Here is a 23,586-nt window from a genome sequence, read left to right on the forward strand (position 1 = left end):
AAGAGCTAACATATAAAATTCCCTCATGTCCTTGCTACTATTACAGAAATCCACAAAGCAAAAACAACTCTATTAAGGAAACCTTTTAGTCTTAAGGACTAGCATTGTAATTCTAAAGCCCAGGATATCACTTATAATAATATCCAATGCCAATCAGAAATGTATATATATATATATATATATATATATATATATATATATATATACATACAATTTCCCATCAGCAAAAGCATGTACTGTGTACGCTGTGGAGCACCCTAATTGAAGAGCTGATGACTAAAAATATATCTTGTATCATTTTGTAGTTTCTGTAGTATAGACATGGCTTTGTATGCTTATCACAATCTACCTGGAAAATGTTATGGCATATTCTATTGTTTACGCTATGATTAAAAATTGGTCACCTATAGGTCATTTCCAAGAAACGTTAGTAGCATGAATGTATATTGAGATCATTACCAAGATACATCAGATTCTAGCAGTAGAACTTCAGCAACTCTACCCTCCATTCCCCAAGAAAACCGAATCCTGATATATGTGATACCACAGTAACAATTTTGTGTGAATTTTTTGTTTTTATAATGCTAGTTACATTTCTAAATTAATTAATATTTATACAAGCTAATACACACCACCTTTTTGTATTGAAAGGACTATAGCCATCACAGGTGAAAGCAAACATGTTGCTCAGAAGAGCCCACAGTCTTTGAGGTTCTCTTTTATTATTATATCTGTCACTGCATCAAACACAAATTTGACATTTTGTGTGTCAGTAGCACAGGTCATGTGAGAATAGATTTCCTTATCTTCTTTTTTTAAGTTCAGGTCTAGAAACTGGTTCTTGATGTAGTTCCCTGCATCTTCAAATGTGTTTGGTCCTTAGTGAAGAAAGAAGTGAAAGAAGTAAACAATTTCATCTTAAAAATCATGTGGCTATAAATAGCACCAACAAGTTACTATTTATATATGGAATCTTTATGCATATCATCTCTCAATTTCAAAGTCAATGTGTCCAAGGTCAGATTTTAGAAATTTGTGTAGCACCCACATGGTATCATATACTATGCCATCTTTTCTGGAATTTCTGAGTTATATGTTATTTCATTTAGATGCATATGTAACCACATTAAATAAGAGGAAGCTGTGAATTTGAGAGGCAGGAAGATGGTGGTCATATATGGATGGGGTAAGAATGAGGGGGTGCAGAGAGAAATGATATAATTTTAGTTTTAAAAAATTTAAAACTGGCATAACAAGGCAAATGATACAAATAACACACACTCAAACACATACCTCATGTTATGGTCATGTACTTATGCATATGCTTTAATACAAGCTAAAATAAATAAGACTATGACAGATGGCTAGGTTGCAGAAAGAGTGTTGAGCAAGGACTTACTAAGAGAGAAGAGAAGATGTATGAAGGAAAGCAAGAAAGTGCAACTGATCATGGTTGGTGACACTCCTCCCCTGGTCCTTCTGACTGGAGTTGGGAAATAGACTGGAATTGGGAAGATCTGGTCAGGCAAATGCATGAGTTTTAGTAAAGGCAGTATACAAATGAAATGGAATAAATGGTGAAGAAGCTCTTTGGCTTGACAGCTGGGTAAACTGAGGAGCTGAGCTGAAATGTGGACAGCTATGGAGAGTGGCCCTTTACTCCATGTGTGAGAAAACTCTGGTGGAATGACACACAGATCAAATGGGGAAGGGTAGACATAAAATAGGAAAGCTGACAGACATGGGGCTGCTAACTAGCTAACTGATTGGCTTCACACCAAAAAATATATATACTGAGGACACCATAGAAAGGACCCTGAGATGTCCTAATGAGTTAGAGATAAAATTTTCACTTTCATACTTTATTGCTGCTAGAAGAAAAATTATAGGAGAAAAAAAAGTATTTGCATCATATAATACAACAATGATTAGAAGGTGGCTCAGTGACAGAGCTGAGTTTAACATGCCTAGTGAAAGACCATGGGTTCAATACCCAGTCCTAGTAAATAAACAAATGAATTAAAATACAATAAAATAAGACAAATAAGACAAAGATGAAAAACTTGGGAAAATAAATATTAACAAGAATTTATAATCATAGGAACTATACTTATGGCTAGTGGGAATGCAAACTGTTCCAGTCACTGGGGAAGGCTCGACACTGCACAATTCCAGCAGTTTGAAATTCTGGAAAATGTGAAATGGTAATATTAGAAATATTTGTAGTTTCTGGAGTTTGGGGACTGTGCCCTTCCCCCAGCCTTGAGCAGGCTAAGCAGACCTTGAGTGCTTGCCACAATGCGTTTTACAACCTAAGTTATCTGCACCTGCAATTTCCTACAGGAATTTAGAGGAGCAGACTGCCTGCTGAGCTTGCTTTGTGCCATAATCCAGCTGAAACAAAGAATGGTCTGTGGGCTCTCCCTATATAAACTGTGCAGTGCTGAATATGAAACTTTGAGCCTGGATCAGAACTTTTGTCTTGGCTTCATTCTTCTCTCAAACTTACCCCTTTCTTATTTCCAGCCCCCCTTTCAAGTTACCCAGTTCATCCATGGCCACTGCACAGCTACATATATAGGTGAAACCTTGGTTATTTGAGAACAACAGAACTATTTCATATGATACTTACTATACTACTTCTCTAGTCTAAATCTGAATATCCCCCAACGTTCCATTTATTGTAGATGTGGTCCTTGGCATGATGGGATATCATAAAAACTCTTAAGGGGTGGGATCTCGTGGGAGGCCTTTTGTGTGCCTTCAAAGGGGACCATAGGATTCTCAACTCTCTCTCTCTCTGTCTCTTGCTTTCTTCTTGATAGAGATCTAACAGGCTCCCTTTGCCACAATTCCTTGCCACAGACTGAGAAGGAACAGGGCTAACTGACTATAGACTGGAACTTCACAAATTATGAGATTAAGAAAAATGCCATTCTCGTTACCGCTGATTTACCTCGGGTATTTGTTTTCTTAACAGAAGACTAATGACAGGTGCTCACATTTCATGCATTTAGCAAAACACACAGAACTATGAGACACAGAGAACAAGGCCTAATTAAACTGTGGACTTCGGTTAATTTTGTGTCAACATCATTCCATCAATTACAACAAGCACACTGCATCAATACAAGATGTGACTAATTGGATCCTATGGGAGGGGGGACAGAGTAGATACATAAAATCTCTGCACTCTCAAAGTGTTCATATATGTGAATAAAACCTGCTCTAAGAAACTGTATTAATTATAAATATGTCCTTTAACTGTGTCTATATTTAAAGTACATTATTAAATATAGATTCATGATTGTATTTATCACATGGTAGATGCACAGGCATTATAGATGATGTTTGCAACTATAGAATGACACACTCTAAGAAAAGATTAGTCAGCATAAATACCTACTTTGACAGACTACCATGATCTTAGGACATCTAATACGCAGAGTGTCAAATTAGACATACATTTATGTTTAAATCTCAACCATTTCAGTCTTAGATAATTTCATTAACATCAGAGCAGCTAAGTACTTTCTCAACGTAGTCCCTAACGGTAAACCAACTGTTTCAGGTTACATGGTCTCTTTCAGTAGTTACTGACTGACAGGGTTAGCAATGAAATGGTGGGACCTCAGGAACTGAAAGAGAAGGGACACTGTTGCCACATCCATTCCGGTTGTTCAATAGACTACAACACTGTAGACTCTGAAGAGCTACTGAGCTCCAGTGTGGTACTGTGAGCTCTAGATAATGTGACTACAGTGACATTATTATACAGAAGTTAACACAGCCCACGCCATCATTGGATGTGTCTGCAGAGCAGCTACTCTCACCAATCTCACATTTTCCAGTTTGTTCCGTTGGTGTTTGCTTTAATTTCCACAGTATGGCAAACGGTCCTCTTTAGTTGAGAGAGTGTTTTCAATGGGAATCACAGTCATGTTCAGATCCAAACAGGAGGGCAAGGGAGATGTCTCAGTTGCTAAAGAGCCTACCACATAAGTGTGAGGGCCTGGGTTTGGATTCCTAGAATGTATGAGTACACCAGGGTGTGGCCGTGGGTTTCTGTAAACCTCAGGAAGGAGTGAGAAAGAGGACGGGGACAAGAGGATTCGTTAAGCTCGGTGATCAGCTGGTTTACTTGCATAGATGAATTTCAAGTTCTGGGAGGGACCATGTCTCAAAAAATAAAGTTTGGGACAGAAGCAGGTGGACATATTTCTCAGAGGTTAAAAAGCATATATTACTCTCACAAGGACCTAAATTTGGTTCACAGAACCTACAAGGTGACTCATTATTGTCTGTAATTCCAGATTCAGAGTATCCAGAGCCCTGCTCTACCCTCCAAGGGCACTACCACATATGGTGCACATAAATTCTCGTAAGGTCACACATATATAGGTTAAAACTCAGTAATTGTTAAAGGGTGGAGAATGATTAAGAAAGATATCGAATACCACTCCCGAAATTATATAAGTATGTACACAAGCTTGCATGTACAGCCATAAACACATTTACATATACCCAACAGTAACAAGTACATCACACACACACACACACACACACACACACAGGGGGGGGGGTGTCATACAGAGTGTACTATCTAGAATCGAGGGGAACAATCTTACCAGTATATTCTGGAAAGCAAATGCTGAGGTGCACCTTAGCCACTTTCTCCTGGAAGAGATCTTTCTTGTTAAGAAACAGAACAATGGAGGTGGTTGCGAAGTACTTGTGATTACAGATGCTGTTGAAGAGGTGAAGACTTTCATGCATTCTGTTCTGTGGTGTAAAGAAAGAGATCGTGTAGGATTATCATCCTCAGGGTTTGAGCATGGGCATCAACAAGCAAGTCCTAGACATAATACGCACATTTGTGAGGTAGACATTGGGTTGGGAAGTGAGTGCAGTACTATCACTGGATAACACTGCTCTCTGCTCTCTCCCCAGCCTCTACCTGCTGCATCTCATTTACTTACCACCTCTTCATCTTCTACAAGCACCATGTCATAGGCACTTAGCGCTGCACAAAATATAATGCAGGTGACTCCTTCAAAGCAGTGGATCCATTTTTTTCTCTCTGATCTCTGGCCACCTACATCAAACATTCTTAAAAAATAAAATGAAAAATTACTCCTCCAAATTCTGGCCGGTGCTTGACACTGAACACATATTTCAATAAACTTAAAATTCATTTTTTTCCATTTCTGTTGGATAACCTAAGTTGATCAAGCACCACAGGGGGGATAAAAGAGAAATCTCATTCTTTCCTCTTCACATAAGACTGAGTGAAATTATTCTCATGGTAACTTGAACAACTGAAAATTTTAAAGCAGTTTAAAATATAAGTTTTAAAAGAATTTGATAAAGTTTATACATATTTTCAAGAATAAATAGAATGGAAGATTGGATGTGTCAATCTGATAACAGGATTCTCTCTATCTTTTCCTGCATTTCTTTTTTATCCAATAAGCCTGTGTTCTGTGCTAACACTGATTTAAATCAGTTTACATGAAGATGAAAAGATATAATTGCTGTTTTCAAAGATCTTGCTGGCTGACAGAAGATAAATATGCAAGCAATCATAGTATTATGTAATTAAATATTCAATTATTCAAAAAGTATGTCAGTACACAACGGGGTTCAAGTTATTCTGAAGGATCATGGGGATCACTCTAAAAGAGGTGTTTAAATGTGCTGACTCAGTTCTATATTATCAACTTGGTAGCAATTGTCATGGTCAGAGAAAAGTGATAAGTAGCCAGCACTTCCTCTTTGTACCACTCTTTCCCCTTTCTCCAGGTACTGAACAGCTAAAATGAAGTCACCAATGTCTACTCAGGGCCAGTAAAAGCCTCCTCACACATTGCCCTGTTGCTGCTTTTCCAGCCTCCAAAAAGACTGTCCCTGAACTTCCCCCTTTGTTTAAATATGTTTCATGGTGAATGGACGTTTCAAGTTCACTTTCCTCTTTTCCATGGGTTCTCTTTGCTTTAGAATAAGAAATAAACTTGTGCTGACTCACAGTCTGGGGTGACTATTCTCATCTTCACTACTCTTTGGAAGATGGTTCATATCAATCTCCTCTCAATCCAATAAAATCATGGTGTTCTCTTAGTTTAAATCAATATAAATATAACTTTTAGAGGGCTCTTTCATGACCTTTCTCCTTTTGGGGGGTCACATAGTTTTCTTTCCCTTTCAATTAGGTAATTATTTTTTGAGATAGGGTCTCCTGTAGCACACAGTGGACATGAACCCACTATGTAGCTGAGGCTGTCCTTTCTTTCTGCGTTCATGTTACAGAATGTAGGATCACAGGTTTGTGGCATCATACAGGTATGTAAATCATACAGATATATGACATCATACAGGTATATGGCATCATATAGATATGTGGCCTCATACCAGGCTTCTTTTTTTTTTCCCACTGTTCATTACCACTTCTCTCTCAGCTTTCAGGTTTTGTCATCAATGACTTGTCCACAGCAGAGGTGTTCTGAGAGACTTCATACGATCTCTTTCTTCATTTCCACTACTTTATATGGAACCACTGTCACTTTGTGAGAGTCATACCAGACAATAAAAACTATGGTTCTTCTGCTTAGCATTTACTGCGTTTAATAGAACAGCAGCCTTGTGCATGTTGGGAACTGTCTCCTTTACACTACTCAGCAGATGCCTGGCACGTAGTACACATGGAATAAACATTTGCTAAATAATTGAGTAGAGACCATGCTGATGAAATGAATGGACAATTTTGATGACAAGCACATGTGAAAGTATCTAGGTGTGAGGTGACAGAGTGTGACTGCAGAAAGCAAGTTAAGTTTTTAAAAACCAGAACAAAAAAACTGACTTAATTTTCTCAGCTATTCATTGTCTGTTTAATCAAAGGTTATTGAATGTTTGTAATACTAGTTACTAAAAGATTTAGCCTTCCAATCTGTCATTAGTCAAGTGTAGCTAGTAGGGAAGGGTTATAAACTACAGTGCACTGATGCATAATCACAAAAAAAATGTCAACTGTGTGAAAATCTAAGAAAATGAGGAATTGAGTTTTAGCAGGTGTCTAGGGAAACATCTGGGTATAAGCAAAAGAGGAAACACCAAAAACAAAAGACTGAAGGAGTCCCAACGAGCTGCTTGTGGTTGTCTAGCTGTAGAGTAACTGACTCATAGGAATCTTAGATTTTATATTGCAGTCATTGAGGTGTGGAGTAGGAGATAATTAATAATTTGTATGGAAGATTGACATTGTGTATTTGTTTACTATGTTACTGAGGCTACTTTAAACTCAGGACAGAAGACATTTGATAAGGTTGAAACTAAGTTATAAGCTACAGGAATATTTGGGATGGAGATGATAATTAGTGAAAGTGTCTGAATGTACAGACCTAGAAGATGATGATCCTTAGCCAAACCAATGTCAACCAACTAATTTCATGAAGAATATCAGAAGTATAATGCTTTGGGTATTGTAATAAAAGCAAGTGCGTAATCCCAGTACTCTGGAGGCAGAAATAGGAGTATCAGAGCAAACTCAAGACCACACACACAATCTACATAATCAGAGGCTGGCTAAAGGAAAAAAAAAACACATTACTTTGTACTTCATATTTCTCATGTTAACGCAGGAAAGAACAGATAAGTGAAGCTAAAATTTATCCACTGATAAGAGGGGAAAATTCAAAAAGTCTAAAGTTTAACTACAAGTTGGAAAATACAGGCAAAAAGATAAGAACAGTAATAACAAAGCTATCTCTGGGGAAAAGAAAAAAATTCCTCAAATGGCCCAACCCCAACCCCTATGTGCCACACACTCTTGAGCATCTGGAAGAATCTTTGACTCAGAGCCTCAGAAGGAGGAACTTATAAGAAATTTACAGCTGTTTTTCTTACCTTTCAGAGGTGTTCAGATAACTTGTTCAAGGTTGTCATTCATTTAACATTTCTGAGTCTTCTATATTTTAGTCTCTGTGCTAGATAATAGGCTCATTTGTGTGCTATTCTCTACTTCTATAAACACTTATATAGTATATCATAGGTCCCTAACTCATTCTAGCATGTGGAGCTAGCTGGAATGATCTCTAGTTATCTCTCTCAAGATCATACAGCAGTTTTTTATATTATTATTATTGAAATTTCTTCTGGCGTGTTTCCCCATCTTTCAAAGGGAATAGTGTAGAACTTCTGGATTGTAGGTGATACACATACTCTCCACTTTGTTATTTGTTAGCCTGTTTGGACCCTAGGATCTTATCAAAGCAATGGGATGCTGTGCCTGACACTGTGCATTAACTTGGGCTCTGGAAAGTACATCACTAAGATAGCATTAACAGTGGGCTTTTCCAGTCCAGCTGCCACTCTTGTTCACACCCACCAGATTTGAACAGATAGGGACATCAATAGTTTATTCTTGGACTCTAACCATCTCTCCAATGACTGCTTAGTGGAAAACTAAGTGATCTTGGGCCCAGGACAATGTAATCACATGAAAAGGTAATTTGGATTTTGAGGAGAGAACAGGGTGTCTTTTTACAGGAAGAATATCAGGACTGGGAGTCAAGGACATGATGGTTAAATTCTATCCACTAGCAGGCCTTGAATTTCTTTTAACAAGCTTTTATGCTCAATTCCTATCTATTCTGAATTACTCTTCTTTAACTCACATCCTGTTTTCAGTCTAGTTACCTTCTAACCTTTAAATTCTTAATAAAACTTTATCTTTCAGTTGTAGTTAAAAAACAAAAATCAAATAAACAAAAACCCTACTCCAATCTATTGCAGATGACCTAGTATTTTATGATAGGGAGAGTAATATGATTTCTCATAAATTAGTTTCATCTTGTTTTATGTTTCGCACAGGTTCTATTCTAAGTGAAATGCTAATAAGAATGACAAAGATAGGAAAGTTCTGGAAGGGATTTTATGGAGGGCATAAATGTACCAGAATTAGTACAAAGGCGCTTCACACCCTTCTTGCATACTTGTTTTCTACACACGTTCCTTCACATTCATTAGTACAATGATCTCAAGGGGTTCACCTCCAACCTAAAGCCTGTGAAAAGTATGAAGTGATGACCGAGGTGAATGGAAGCCCAGTTACCTCATTGGTTAAGTCCTGACCTTCTCTGGAGATCTGGCAACCTTGCAGCTGACTCATGGCAGATATGAGAGAGTCCTTCTCTTCAGATAAATATAAGCAGTGGAGATACACAACAGTAGTGACAGTACCTTACACTTGTATAAATGCCATATTTTAATTGTGCTCTCTCTCTGAGAAACAAATTAATAGCTATAGATTTCTTTGTTCATGAAAACAGTTCTTCACCGGGCAGTGGAGACACATGCTTGTAATCCCAACACTTGGGAGGCAGAGGCAGGTGGATTTCTGAGTTTGAGGCCAGCCTGGTCTACAGAGTGAGTTCAGGACAGCCAGGGCTACACAGAGAAACCCTGTCTCGAAAAACAAAACAAAACAAGAAACAGTTCTTTTTGTATTAGGAGGGAAAATACTATTCTGCTCACTAAAAGCTGAGTCTTTGCAGAATTGAGCGAAGATTTTTTAAAGTATTTTTAACTATTCCTTTTTGACTAAATTCACTATAAGACGGTAGGACTTAGAGAACATGCCCTAAACTCTGTTCTCAGCGTTGAACAGCTGAACATGCACCCATAAACATGGTTAACGATCTCAGATCTTAGCTTTCTTTCAAGAAAGGGGGAACAAAGATCACTCAGTCTTTGTTGCTAGTGACAAAATGTTTTCTAAAGTCCATCTTCGTACGAATCTTTACGATCTTGCCGTTTATGACTCACATGAGTCATAGAATGTTTTCGGTACAGAATGAAACAGAAAGCAGGGGCCAGAGATCACTGCACGTTTCTCTAGACCATCTGTTGTTGTTGAACTGAAATGTTCATTAGCAAATGAGATCAAGGTCCAGAGAGCTGAATTTATGTTGATTCCCCTGGATATCACATTAGTTTTATGAAAAGTTAGGCCTTCTTTCTCTGTTATTATAATGGTTTATTTCGCATACATATGTTTAACTTCAGCTTCTTATAAAAATTCAAGTTGAGACCTATTTTACAGAGGTATTAATTAACGTAACCTTTTCAAATTACCTAAAGCTAGGAAAAAAGAGATTTACTTATATAATTGATCACACACACACACATACACACACACACTGTGGCCATTCTATGAAAAAACAAAAACCATCTATAGTCATTGTCTGATGGTTTAGACTGATAAAAATGGTCATGCATGGATAGCTTTAGCTTCCACAATGAGACTTTCAAAATGTTACATGCAGCTTGAAGTACTAATTTTAGATTTGGGGGAAGGTTATTTAGTTAATTTTTAGTAAGGTTTTATAAACATTTTCAAACTCCTGTTGGTAAAATTAGGATTCTGGAAATTAAAAAAAATTCAAATTATTGATTAAGATATAGATAAAAATGAACAATCCAGGCTTTTTAAGCAATATCCAAATATTGATTATGTGTTAAATTGTCCATGATATTAAAATAGGGCAAGTCACCAGAGTCCTGTGACTGGGTTAAACAGCTGACTAAATAGTTGAGTTTTATGGTTCTATTTAATCAGTTGGAAGGCTGTTAAACTTTATGAACTTATATCAAATAGTTGGCTAAATATTTGATGACACAAAAGTACTTATGCCTCACATTATAATAAATTAGTATGAATAATTTGGCTATTACAATCTCTGTAATACATAATCGATCACATAATCAATGAGAGCTAATCACTGGCAATGCTTCTGTAACTCATTTGTGGTAGATGTCATTACTGCTTCCGTAGGCATGGGTCTCTGAAAATGTACTGCATCTAACCTTTTCTATTCTATAGCCATATAAAAAAACAAGTGCTAATTATTACAGGAAATTGTTTTGAACTATTCTGTTAAATGAGATTTGTTGAAGATGATGACTAAGGCAAAATTGGTTTACCGTCTTAGGATGGTTACAAGTGAGAATGTGAATTGCTGACTGTGCATCATTACGCAACCAGTCAAATGATCTGCATATTTCTTTCTCTAGCCCTGTTTTGAAAACAGAGAAGAACGGATATTAACTGACACCAAGGCATGCACAGAGGTATGTCTAAATCACTTAATTAGTCTTGACATTAAAAAATAATCAAAAAGATTTAGAGCCAAAAGTGAGTCCAGTCCAAAAATTGTCATAATTACAAATGCCATTTATCATGTGCACTATAATTTTAAATGATGAATAATTAGAATATAGTATATGAAAAAACCATTTTCAATAAAAAACATAAAAAATAATTCTGCCTTATAATTTAAAATCATGAAGCCATTAAAATAAATTCTAGATTGTACATATTGGTACATACATATATAATCTCAGCACTTACGAGATGGAGGCAGAAGGCTGATAAGTTTGAAGCTATCTTAGTCTACTTTGTGATTTCATGGGTAGCCTAATGCTACTTATCTCAAAATCAAGGGTTAAGAGAACATTTCAGCAGAAGGGGACCCTGCCTAGTGTGTTGAAGTCCCTAAGTTTTATGCCCAGCTCTGCAAAGCAAATAAATAGTCAAATTCAATCATATATTATATTGGTATCATTAATCATGCCCACATATGTAACTAACATGCAGCATATGTAAATTAACATTATATGAGTTCTAATAGAGAATAACAAATATAAACTGGGATTTAGCTGCTGGGTAGACAACAAGCCCTGCTGCTAAGTCTGGTTACTCAAACACTTGGAAATGAACACAGTGAATAGAATTCTACTTTATATTTTAGGAAAACTCTCTCTCTCTCTCTCTCTCTCTCTCTCTCTCTCTCTCTCTCTCTCTCTCTCTCTCTCTCTCTCTCTTCAAATCACAGATCTTCTCAAATTTGTAATAGTAGTTATGCCAGATTTACAATTTTTAAACTCTATGGTGAGGTTTTCAGCCTTTCTGGCTCTTACGCAGAGTCCTTTCAGTTCTGTATTTGTAGAACATTTAAGGAGAAAATGACTTTTTACAATTGATAACTCAGTTTAGATTTGTTCCTAAGTCACTTAAGTATAGGGAATTACTCAATAGCAGACGGGCTTAGATTTGCATTTTATTTTCCAGTGAGGTAGGAACTTGAACATCAGTAGACCTCAGTGGTCAGATCAGCAGTTAGAATGCTCTGCTTTGATAAGAACTTTCAGATAAGTTGTCCTATCAGCTTGACAGTTGGCACACTGGCTTGAGAAGAATTCTAGGATAATTTCCATTAAATTATATGATTCATGGAGCCGATCGATCCATTGATCCATCACTTTGGCAGAGAGAGCTTTTCATTTGGTATTCATTCCTATTTCAAATTCTGAAGTTCTCTATATGTATGTAAATTAACTAATGTAAATTAACTCTTTAGTTTTAAATCGTCTTAGGATGACTTGTGCTATGCTAACACAAATCAATGGTAAGGTAATGTATTTTAACACCTGGGCAAGTGTTGAAGGGAAGCCTGCAGGTACATTGTTTTTATATTTAATTTTGGAATTCAGAATGTTATATGTACTATGAACAGTATATATAACGAAATGTTATATGTACTACTATACATTTGAATTATTCTACTCAGTACTTGAAAGAAAGATGGTTAAACTTTAAGGATGTATTAAACAACCATGATATATCAATTGATGTGAATAGACATTAAAATGCTTCACCAAGCTGTAGTTTTTTTCTCACCTATCATTTTTCTCTGAGAGGGATTGTGGAAGGCTACCAACTGTATACAATATTTGCACTTGAAGAAAAGAATGCTTTCCATACCAACGTATCTAACAGCCATCAATGACATCATGCAAAGATACACTCCTTTTAAAAAGGGACTATGTACATTTTGAAGACTACTTCAACATTTCTTTGTATGCTATTTGGAGATTCGCTCAAAACGTTCGTTTCTTGATGCTTTATCATATATAAATATAGCACCACCCAGCTTATCATGTCACATGCACCAATTTTGGATGCATGCTGCTTTGTGTGATATTACTGCAGAGCCAATTAAAGCTGACTATTTGCTTCCTCTGGCTAATCACTATGGGGAGGCACTGGCAGTAGATCAAAAACCACATGTGGGCCCTGACTTTCTTTTTTTTTTTTTTTCCTTTTTTTTTATTAGGTATTTTCCTCATTTACATTTCCAATGCTATCCCAAAAGTCCCCCATACCCACCCCCCCCACCCTCCTACCCACCCACTTCCACTTTTTGGCCCTGGCGTTCCCCTGTACTGGGGCATATAAAGTTTGCAAGTCCAATGGGCCTCTCTTTCCGGTGATGGCCGACTAGGCCATCTTTTGATACATATGCAGCTAGAGTCAAGAGCTCCGGGGTACTGGTTAGTTCATAATGTTGTTCCACCTATAGGGATGCAGATCCCTTTAGCTCCTTGGGTACTTTCTCTAGCTCCTCCATTGGGGGCCTGTGATCCATCCAATAGCTGACTGTGAGCATCCACTTCTGTGTTTGCTAGGCCCCGGTGTAGTCTCACTATAGACAGCTATATCAGGGCCATATCCAGGGATCCATCCCATAATCAGCCTCCAAACGCTGACACCATTTCATACACTAGCAAGATTGTGCTGATAAGGCTCTGACTTTCTAAGGTTGAGAGTTCATAAATTAGAAATGGAAACAAAAAAGGGAAATGAAAAAGTAGCAGGGAAGTTATGAACTGGTAACAAGAAGAAAAACAGGAGACAAGTGTGGTGTATTAATTTGCATGCTTCCAGAATTGTGGAGACAGCTGTTTGTTTGAATGTCCTTCTCACTTTGCATGTGAATATAACACTAGTAGCTTCAAACTGTCCCATGAAGGAAGTATTTACACCAGAGAAATCAATAACCACAAATTAGCTTTGATCCCCCATTATTCATTTGCCCTACTGATTGGAAAGGTCTTTATTAAATATGCGCCCAAACACTGTTGCCTGTAAGAGTGAAAAATACATATAGCCAGGAAACAGATGGAAGGTCAAGACTCGGAGGGGTGAGTATCTTTTTTTTTTTAATCTTTATGATAAAAAGGAGCAAAACCATGTTAAGTAAAGAGTACAGCAAGCATAAATGTCCTTGTGCCTGGAATGTTAGAACCAGAGAACCAGCTAATTCAGGAGTCCCTTGTGAAGACAGAAAGTCAGTGTGGTGGGTAGTGCCAGCACTGGGAGGTTTGTGATATTGAGCTGGTGGCATTAATTACCAAAACTGCTGTTTGGTTCATAGAACCTGGGACTGAGGAAATTCCAGTTGCTTATGTAGCATCAAGACACTAACTCTGTGCTGACTGCTAACCTGATCCAACCTTTATCCTAAGTGTGCTATCTAAGAGATCCATAGCTGCTGCTGCGGTTTCCTGGAGATCCAAAGAAGGGATATTTGGCCTGACTAGCCTCAAGGCCATAGCAATTCCAGCCTGTGCCATAGGAACTAGAAGAGAAGAAAGAGAGCAAACAGAAAAGGGAGTATGTGAAAAGGTCCTTGGCATGGCAGAGGGAGACAGGGGGAGCAGCTGTGGACTTGGCTCCCAAAGGAAACCTTCAGAAACTGGGGCAAAGAGCATCTGGCTGCAACCAGGCTGAGCTAGAACTTAGGAGAATTTGTTGGAGTTTGCCAAGGGAGAGTTGACTTCATTCTCTGTGGCCCTTTGCCCTGCTTTGATATTTGACCAATTTTCCAGAAAATTAACTATTTGTAGGCCTGAAATTTAATACGAATTTAGAAGACATTACTTCCATACCACTTGAAATATCCTGTATAATAGGAGTTTTAATTAGCTAGCTAATAATAACCAATTTTGACACTTTGCAGTCTTTCAAAATTTTTATTCCCTTTAAACTGAGTTGAGGATATTAGCTAATTAGCATTTACTTACATTTTTTTTATCATAAGGGTTTTTAAAAATTCATGTCTGCTGTTCTCTAGGTTTTTTTATTTTTTAATTCTTTGAGTACATTTTCATTATTGTGGGCATGACTGACCTTGTATCTTATGTAGTTTTAGTATGTTTTCATTACTAATATATTTAGTTGGAACCTGCTATTATTAATATTCTACCTCATCCTTAATCCATAGAAAATTGTTGAACTTTGTATAAGGTCCCCAATGAAGGAGGCAGAGAAATACCCAGGGAGCAGAAGGGGACTGAAGCCCCATAGGAGGAACATCAATATGAACTAACCAGTACCCCCAGAGCTCCTTGGAACTATGTGGGGCAATGGGCTATGCACAGACAGCCTGGTCTCCAGAGCTGAGGTTGTGAACCCCAGTAGAACCTGGTGGTGATTATTCACCTACATGGGACAGAAGGCGTTCCCTCATGTCTCCTGGACTCCTGGCTGGTGTAGAAATTACAGCCTCCACAGCCCCCCACAGGAGAAGCTGTGGCTAGTAGTCATGTACATAATGTCCCAAGCTTCTGACCTTGAGGCTAGACTCCTCTCAGTTACCTAGCAACAGCAAGATAACACAAGCCCACTATAGGAGGGGCTGCTTGGCCCCTTTCTTACTCTCTCTACTAGCTCTCTCTAACATCTTACTCTCTAGCCTTTCCTCTTTCTCTCTCTTTCCCCCTCCCCTCCTCTTGGCCATGGCCTCTCTCTCTCTCTCTCTCTCTCTCTCTCTCTCTCTCTCTCTCTCTCTCTCTCTCTCTCTCTCTCTCTCTCTCTCTACCTTTTCTCTTTTCTTCTGCCTTTTTATAATAAATCTCTAAAACCATAGACTGTCTCTGTTCATCAAGGCCTGCTGTGCTTGGATGATGGGATAGGCTTTCTCCTAATGAGCCATGCCTAATCTCCCCTCAGAAGGCCTTCCTGTGCTCCAGCCGCAAACCAGACTTAAGACTCTCGCCTGTGTGGGAACCTTTCTCTCTTTGCCCTCTCTCCCATATCTCTGGGGCCAAGAGTGTTGAAGTGGGGCCCCTGGTATCAGGGGTTGCCCCTTGTCCACCCACTGTGGAGTGGGGTCCAGTGGCTACACACAGCCAGATGGCCACCTGGACCAGGCGAGTAGAAAGCCTCTGGCAGTCCTCCGGTGTCCAGAGCACAGGAACTCTGGCAGTACATGTGCTCCCCTCCCTCCCCTCTTCCCCATCACCCCTCAGCCCTACAGAACTAAACCACCAATCAAAGAAAACACATGGTGGAACTTGTGACTCTAGCTATATATGTTACAGAGGATGGCCCAGTTGGTCATCAATGGGAGGCGAGGCCCTTAGTCCTGTGAAGGTTCTATGCCCCAGTATAGGGGAATGCCAGGAGCAGGAATCGAAGTGGGTGAGTTGTGAAGCAGAGGGAGGGGGGGAAGGATAGGGGATTTTCAGAGGGAAAACTAGGAAAGGAGATAACATTTGAAATGTAAATAAAAAACATATCTAATAAAAAATATAACATGAATAAAAAAGAGAACCGTTAAACTTTGTAAAATAGGAACAAATATATTGCCCTACCTCAGGGGGGAACATGTGAAAGCTGTTAAAAACCAAGAGATGCCGTCTAACTGTATTATGGTTTACATTTCTTAGTAAATCTAAAGAGGATTTGATAGTACAATTTCAAGGGTTTACTTCAATGGGAATTCAATGCAATGGCAAAAACAATAGGTCACTCATTTCCATACCAAAACCAGTCTGATGGAAATGTGCCTTCTAAATAAAATCACATGATTCAAATGACAGTATTTTAATTATTTCCATTTTAAGCTAAGGTAAATTTAAGGAATATTTCAAGCAAATAGAGAAGTGAGCAGGCAAACAAAATAGTACCCCTGGCATCTGTTGCTAAAAGGCTATTTAAATATATTTTCTTAAAAAAACAAACTCAAAAGGTCATTTTTAAGTTTTAGAAAACAGAATTGGGCTACCACTTGTTTGAGAAATGCAGCCTAGAAGGAAGGACAGGCTCAGAGTGGGATGGGGTGGACAGCAGGAATGAAGGGTGGGGTCTAGCCAGCTAATTCCAAAATCACTGCACTTGACTCCATGATGAAATACTGAGCCGAAAGCATACTCCACCCACACTTAGAAAACAGGTTGGAACATACCTGAAATTCAAGTCTTTAAAGGAGAATTGAGTTTCAATGATACCAGTGGTTTTCACCCGGGAATGTAGAACGTCTTGCTCATTTGGGACGTACCCAGGGGCTGTGAGTCTGTCTAAGTCATTAAGGTAGCTAAGAGAAACAAAATCGAATGGAGTATATTTTATTTTTGACTTTACATTGGATACACTGCAATTCAGTGCAAATGTATTTTAAGACTTTAAAGTACGTTGGAAAACAAACCCTATTTGTTGTTCATGATACTGATCTGAATGGCAGGCCTTGGCAGCTCAGATGTCACAGTTGCAGAGTGCTGAGTGCCCAGAGCTCCTGGAGAACTCTTCTCTAAGAACTCCTCAAAGCCACTTTAGCCCTAGACTTATGAAATCTGTAGGACAGACTCACTATCATATAGAGATACAAAAGGGTCTTTCCCCATGCAGAGCTGTATAGATGCATTTCTATGTATTATGCTGCCTTGGAATGTTTGCCTCAACAGTTTTTACTCAAAGATCCTGTTATGGAAATTACTCGGTTTCCATTCTAAGACAGCGGTTGGTGTGTGTAACAACTTGAATTGTTTGAGAGTTATTAATTGTTTGGGTGATTTTACATGGATTATTTAGTTTAGAACACTATAGTCATTTATGTACTGTAGCCACACCACTGTCTATCAGTGCATGGTGAAGCCCTTAACTCCTCCAGAATTCCTACTGTTACTGGAGTGAACTCTTTGCTTGTTTGTTCCTTCTGTTTATTTGGTTTTTGTTTTATTGATCACAGTATCTAAAGCCTGGCAATGGTTAAATGTAAGCTTGATCAGCTCTGTGCTCTGAGTCTGTTAGACTAAAGAATGAAAACTATTCTTAGTATCTTTATCCTTTCAAGCTCGATCTACAATTAAAACTGTATTTCCTTTCATTTGTACTGTTGTGTATGACACTACGGATTAAATGGCTTAGCCATATGGCTATTTCTGTGATGAATTTAAATGCAAAATTGAGCCATGCCTGCATACAGATTTTAAAGTTTGGTGTCTTTCCAAAGAACTTTGAGGGTATAGTTATACCAAATGTTAGTTATTGCCTACAAAGTTAAATTTGTTCAGAGATTATGTTAAGAAGTTCAGATGTGTTAGCATCTAACACAGTGGTTCTCAATCTGTGGGTAGCAACCCAGTTGGGGGAGTCAAATGACCCTTTCACAGGGGTTAATCCATTTAATGAAAGCTTGAGCAAAAATAGATTTTAAATAATTTTTCTTTGCATTTGTAAATCATTTTAGGCAAAGAAGAGACTTTAGCAAATGGGAGGATTTTCATCAAAAGTGCTGATCTTAATAAGTAAATTTGGTATTTGGATGCCCAAGCCTGTAGTTTCTAAACCTTTAGCTGTTATGACTCAAGTCACATACAATGCGTTGATTATTTACTTCTAATCCTGTAAAGACAGTGCTGTCCTTTGTAACCCACATTTGCTCTTAATGCTTGTGGAATTTAAACAGCACACTAGGTGGCCCTAATTAGTAAACCATGAAACTTAGGTAGCTGAGGCCTTTCCTCTATTCTTTTCCTAGAGCTTGTGGCATCCTCAGCCAAACCCGGGAATTAGGAATTCTGCTCTACTCTTCCAGCAGCATCCATCTGCAGAATGTCTAGATATGCAAAAAAAAAAAAAAAAAATCTTCCTTTCACCAAAAAGTTGGAAAAAATGTTTTATATAGTATAAACAAAATAAATAGGTAGTGCAGGATCACTCTGATATGGAAATTGAAGTATGTAACTTAATTCAAAAATTGAAAAAAATAATCTGTTCTTAATGTTTGGAAGAAAATAATGTAGATTTAGCAACATTTTAGCAGGCTTTTATTTAATATGCCTATAGTAACACTTTGAAGCTGCCAAAGTTAATATCTCAAGTATTTAATTTATGTAGAAAATATTTCTACTTCATAGAGAAAATATATTTTCATATAATTATACTGCTGTGCAAATTAGTGTTCAAAAACTATTTACAGTATGGGCAGAACTCAGAAAATCAATGCAAATAGATGTTTGATATATTTAACACTATGGTAAATATTCTCAACTCAAACTATTAGTCAAAAATTCGAAGCATTTAAACAAATGAATCATCTAAAATATGTAATACAGTGTCATTTTATTGCCTCATGTTAGTTATCTGAGTTATAATTAATTTTTTTACTATAAATATCTATATTTTGCTACCAAAGGACAAACAATGAGGCAAGCATATTAACAATGTAATTGAAGGTATTTAGGCAATATTTATTCAAAATGAAATTTATTAATCTTTCCGTTCACCTTTCCCAGAGGTAACTAAGCAACATTTTGTATGTAATGTGTAAACTTGCATCTTATTTACTCAATGATTAGCACAGACAGGTAAGCAAGGTGTTACAGTACCACAGAAATCACTTTGAGGATCACAGTGAGGCAGAGACTGGAACCTTGGAGAAAATGTTCCCAAGTTTATGTAGTCACAGAGTGACACCCTGTCTCATCAAGTAGGATCCACACTGCTGTCTAAAGGCGATGGTCCCAGTGGAAATGAACAATAAATGAACACTCATCACCATCACAGAAACGTGCTCACTACACATGGACTTCTTTTTATGTTTTTTTTTTTTCAGACTCTCTCCATCCATCACTGTTTTTCCTAAGAAACAGACTTATGGGGCAAAGGCACTCAGTGATTACAAATCTGCATTGTCATTGTCATGCATGATCCATCTCTCTGTTGAAGAGAGCTTTGCTTCCCGGCTACATTACTTTTTGTTGCTTATTTAATGAAACCTCAGTGCTTGCATGGTTTGTCACGAGATTCATTCAAGGACAATGTTGTATGTGTTATGTGTTTGTAGGCATGGGAAGAAATAGAAAATGAGTAATTGCACAAACTTTTTGTAGCCAAACATAATCACATGTTCTTGTTGATTCATACAGAAAATAATTCAAGAAACACTCGAAACAAGGAAGTTTGAAGATGTGGTAACAATTCTATTGTAAACAGTGCAATGCTCTTCTAAGTTCTTTATTAACATTAAATACTTACTTGCCAATATTTGCTATGCTGACTCTAACAAGATTTCACAATATGCGAAAATCTGAAACCAATCGACTTTTCTTCCAGAGTTTTGTGTCTTGCTCAATAACCTAGTGGCCTAACACATATATCACTAGTAAAATTAATCTAGGGGATTATTTCAGTAACACTGAAATATATGATTCAGATGAATACAGTTCCAAATGTTAACATGCATACCATCTGTCTGTGTTCATGCTAAGTAAGCATTGGACATCATAATAATTTTTTTTTAACTAAGAGAAGATATGTGTAGTATATATTTCTTCTCAGGTATGTTGTTTCATGTCTTTTCTGCTGGCTCTCAGTTTTTTTTATAATAAAATGCAAAACCATTTCCCATTATTTGTGCTTACATGCACAATGTGCCAAGTTACAAACTATGTGTCATCTGCAATTCTTGTCCAAGAAAATGACTTACTAAGCTGCAGAGTCATTGAGCTGGTATTCAGATGCCCTTTCAAAGCAGGCTTGGATTCCTGGATCCCCCCACAGTCGTTTAATGATTTCAGCCAGCTGAGGAGTCATAGCACCATCTTCTAGTGTATGTGCCATTGAGTGAAGTTGTTCTTGGTCCTCCTGGAATAATATTTTGGTGGGAAGAATGAAAGTATGCTATTTAGGTACAGGCACTGTTTTAAATAGAGCACTCTATTTAAAAGGTTTTTGTTCCTTTCATTTTGTCAATCATTTCACTGAAGAGTTTTTCAAAATCTATGAAGAATAATAAAACTAACATTCATTATAGTAGTTGACTGATATCTAGAAATGCTGACCTTTGGAAAAATTGCAAAATACTATATGAAGAATTTGAATGATTTGGATATTTCATTGATTTCTGAATATGTTGTCACAAAGAATAACAGTGCTTTGTTCTAGTCTGTTATGGCCTGGTTTAAAATGCTGGTGTGAAAGAAAAATTAGATTGGCATAAAATGTTACTTGGCATGAGGTATTTCTTTTAATTACTTGGGCAAGTGATTACACACACGTATAGACACACAGAGGTACTGATTCTGTATGTTAAACTGAGTGAATTGAGTGCCTTTGCATTAATGTGCCATAGGACCGACATAAGGATTGGCTAAGAATCAAAACACAGAGTACTATGTCAGTACATAGGAAGACGTGGGAAGTGATGAGGATGGATAGAAGCTTAGAAAACAAATAAACTCAATGTAAATAATCTATAGGTGGCCACAATTTATACTAGTAATCAAAACACATTTGACAAGTAATTAAGATTAAGAGTTTGAGTCATAGAGTAGTTAAATAGATTATGGTAAATGGTTAGGAAAACAGAGAAATCTGGGCTCAGATCCCCTGTGTCAATATCCAAAGCTTAGGCTCTGCCTGCATAATACCATGCTAATGAATATCATTATAACAAGTTACAATGTGGGACACATAATTTCTGTCTCATCTTCCTTACAATAACCAGCAAATGCTACAATGTATGCATTTACACCTGTACAGCGAAGTACTCTCAGAGCTCCCTTTGACCAGGCAATCAATCCAAAAGGCACCAGAAGAGGAGGCAAGGGCAAGCAGAGTCTGTAGAGTGTGCCACTGCTAAGAGTGAATAGATCCAGGAGGAACTCTTGCTTGCTGATATCAGTCATTCATTTTCAGCCAACTATAGTTTTATTCTGCTGTTTTATTAAAAGTATGTTCTTTGCCTAAGATATTAATAGCATATCGTTATTATTAAGGAATGTTAAATCTAAAAGAAAACTTTTCCATCTTTCTTTCTGATGAGTTTTTATTATTACAAGCAGGTAATAGATCAGATGACCAATTGATTGTTAAATAGCCCAAAATACACGTCTTATTTTATTTTCTTGCATTTGTCCTTGTTTTTTTGCATTGTGGGAGACCTATTTCAAAATTCTTCCTTTGTATTAGACAGAGAACTACAAATCTAGTGAAATGTGATCTGTTCCCTTAATTTTTAATTAATGTTGAGATAATACAATTGAATAATTTCTCCTTTCTCAAAAACTGCCCATAAGCCCCTGTTTGTTATCTTTCATATTCATGCCCATTTCTTTCATTTATTTTGATATATCCATTGTGGGGCCATAATGGTCCAGGGTTCCGGAGGGAGGGTTGAAGGAGCTTCAACCCTAGACACCTCAAATAGGAAGACTATAGTAGTTGGTTACCTCCCCCTCCCAACCTGAAGCCATAAAGCAGGCTTCCCCACATTAACCCATAAAAGAATTTATTACGCTGACTGTTATTATGATTCACTCATTGTTTTACCTTGTATGGTTTTTCCCTCTGGACCCTTCAGCCTCTGAGTATGCAGATAAAGCATCTTCCAACATCCTTGCCCTGGCCAGAGACTCTGGCCACCTCCACAGGGACATAAATACTCCTTTCTCCCCATCAATAAAGGAACCAGTTCTCCAAAGCTGTTCCTAGCTGTGTTCAACCGGGGCCCTCATCGTTGACTCAGATCCTATAGTGCATTCACTGGGCCCCAGCTAAGCTTTTCTCCTTCCGGTCCAGCTAGGTGTGCAATGGGCCTGGCTATCCTGAGGGAGAAGTGGACACAGGGCGGCAATATATGTATGTGTATATACATATATGTGTATGTTTTTAGGGTTGACCATTTAGTTGGAACATTCTTCTACTGCTAATGTGCCTTTGGGGCAAATGGTGCATTGAGGCAGCTTTTCCCAGGGTCCATTCCTAAAGAAATAAATCACCTGCTTGTTCAGCAATCCTTTATAAACCAATATGTTCTTCCTTGCCTCCATATTATTCCACATTAAGCTAAACTACAGTTTATTTATATTGCTAATTGGATTTTTACTAAAACATTTAAATGTCCCCAAATCTTTTCAAACACATCCTCAATCCTAGTATTTTCCTGTAGGGCATCCATCTTATTCTGTTGATTATGTCTTGATTTCTGCGTTTCCCACACACACCTGGGTAAAGACCCTCTTGATTTTTAGTTCAGACTATTTAGTAGAAGCTTGTGGAATGATAGTCAATGGACTCATACCAAAATACCACCAGGCCAAACAAATGAGACAATCTTTGAATGCCAAGATAACCCTCCCCCCGACCTCTCTCTCTCTTTCTCTCTCTCTCTCTCTCTCTGTGTGTGTGTGTGTGTGTGTGTGTGTGTGTGTGTAAACCTTCCAGGCAGCTCAGTTCTACAGGCAAAGTTAAGAGTCTTTTGGTACAGGGTGTGGTGTAACCTCCAGTGTCACTGTTTTGTTCTAGGGCTGATTCATTTGGCTTGGCTCTCTAGGCACATGCCACTTTCTCCTTCAAAGCCTGTGGTTCCTTCCTTCCTTCACTGCTTACATGGTAAAGAGAACCGGACAGCTTAGGACTCATTCCTTCAGCCAAGGTGATGCATGTTCCATAGCTCTCCATGT

The 23,586-nt window shown here is 37.8% G+C and overlaps 1 protein-coding gene across 1 annotated transcript in view; it reads right to left on the reverse strand.

Moving 5' to 3' along the window:
* Positions 1-246: 246 nt before the first annotated feature.
* Positions 247-23,586, reverse strand: part of Gnat3 (G protein subunit alpha transducin 3) — a 56,100-nt gene continuing 32,760 nt past the window's right edge. The window contains exons 4-8 of the mRNA XM_021162702.2: positions 20,610-20,767; positions 17,088-17,216; positions 4,980-5,109; positions 4,629-4,782; positions 247-878 (exon numbers count right to left, since the gene is read on the reverse strand). Coding sequence (XP_021018361.1) covers positions 688-878; positions 4,629-4,782; positions 4,980-5,109; positions 17,088-17,216; positions 20,610-20,767 — 762 coding nt within the window. The 3' untranslated portion in view covers positions 247-687. The remainder of the gene's footprint in view (positions 879-4,628; positions 4,783-4,979; positions 5,110-17,087; positions 17,217-20,609; positions 20,768-23,586) is intronic.

This window comes from Mus caroli, unplaced genomic scaffold (assembly GCF_978045245.1).
Source record: "Mus caroli unplaced genomic scaffold, Mus_caroli_1 scaffold_4, whole genome shotgun sequence".
Taxonomy (NCBI): domain Eukaryota; kingdom Metazoa; phylum Chordata; class Mammalia; order Rodentia; family Muridae; genus Mus; species Mus caroli.